Consider the following 1,394-nt stretch of genomic DNA (forward strand, 5'->3'; position numbering starts at 1 on the left):
GATCACCAGCATGTCCAAACCCCTGTGTAAGCCTCTCCTTCATCCTCACCTWMCAGATCTGCCCACAACAACAGCAKCCTTGCAGAGRAATGTGRGAACCAYARAGGGACACCACTCAACCACAGATCGGGGTGAGAGCAGTGACATGGAGCACACAGTGACAGGTGAGTGCCCAGGCCAGGGTTATTCATCTCAGTGGCAGGAGAAGACTGAGGCAGGGAGTTTGCCCTTCCGTAGCAAGATCAGACACCTGTGCTGAATATGAATTGTGTCTTCATTGTTACAGAGAGGAAACACCTTCCCTGCTTGAGAGTGTGCCTGATGATGGGAGGGGGCAAGAATCTGTCCTCTATGTCCCTGTGGGACCAGAACTTTTGAGGTGCAGAGATTCAGCAGGAGGTTGCCTGGGGCAAGAGACCTGGCACAGGGCTCCAMACCTCGGGGAGTTTCTGGGGCAGCTGTTGATGGTAAAGCTCCCAGGCCAGCCAGRKAGTMACYATRGGAGAGARGGAGTGAAAGAGTCCTCTGGAAATYTRGGCAAGTGCCAGAAGGACAAAGCCAATGCATTCCCAGGCCACRCTGTAGCCAGACATGATGCACCAAATCAGCCAGGGCTGCCAGGAACSTCTGGGGCAATGGTCAGGGAGGGGGACACGAGTGCCAAATGCTGCCCAAGGTTTGCTTGCAGGACACACACAGGATAGATGAGTCCTGTGCTGGCAGAGCAGACTCATTTTCCCAGTGCCCAGGGCAGCTCCCTAGGGGCTGTGATACATCCACCATTCTCCACTGGCAGATCTGCTCCCAACGATGCTGGTCTCCAGGATGGACACTGCTCCGGTGGGWCCTTTCACAGACACAGGTGAGTGGAATCTTGGGCTGGAAAACACCAGATTTGCACGGGCAAGGGCAGGGTGATAAACGCCATCCCACAGCTCTGCATGTGGCTGCTGTGCTTGTGGCAGATTTGGCTGTAGGGAATAAACCCCTGGCATGCCAAACACYGGACACCATCCAGGCAGGAGCTGTGCTCTGGCTCCCGCCACACGCCGTTTGCTGGGGGTGTTTGCAGCCTGAAGTTTGCTGTATGTATCCATCCAGGGATGCTCCGTTCCTGAAGTGTTMAAGGCCAGGTTGGACGGGGCTTGGAGCAAWCTGSTCTGGTGGAAGGTGTCCCTGTCCATAACAGGGCGTGGAACGAGATGGGCTTTAAGATCCCTTCCAAACCTTACTGGGATTCTGGGACCGCCAGGAAGCGGCTGAACCCCAAGTGGCCTCGGCCCCGCCCTCGGTTAGGATTTAAAGGCCGTCCAAAGCACTGCCCGCTCCGGGCTGTGCGGCGGGGCCGGTCCCCGTGTCCCCTGGCCGCGGTGACAGCGCTGTCCCCCCGCAGG

General features: G+C 57.2%; 1 protein-coding gene across 1 annotated transcript in view; it reads left to right on the plus strand.

Annotated features, from left to right (window-relative positions):
- The window catches only part of LOC130580450 (V-set and immunoglobulin domain-containing protein 4-like), a 4,690-nt gene extending 3,324 nt beyond the window's left edge, over positions 1-1,366 (plus strand). The window contains exons 4-5 of the mRNA XM_057377954.1: positions 57-164; positions 797-1,366. Coding sequence (XP_057233937.1) covers positions 57-164; positions 797-918 — 230 coding nt within the window. The 3' untranslated portion in view covers positions 919-1,366. The remainder of the gene's footprint in view (positions 1-56; positions 165-796) is intronic.
- The last annotated feature ends 28 nt before the right edge of the window (positions 1,367-1,394 follow it).

Source organism: Malurus melanocephalus, unplaced genomic scaffold (genome assembly GCF_030028575.1).
Source record: "Malurus melanocephalus ecotype Western Australia unplaced genomic scaffold, MMel_1.1 scaffold_335, whole genome shotgun sequence".
NCBI lineage: Eukaryota > Metazoa > Chordata > Aves > Passeriformes > Maluridae > Malurus > Malurus melanocephalus.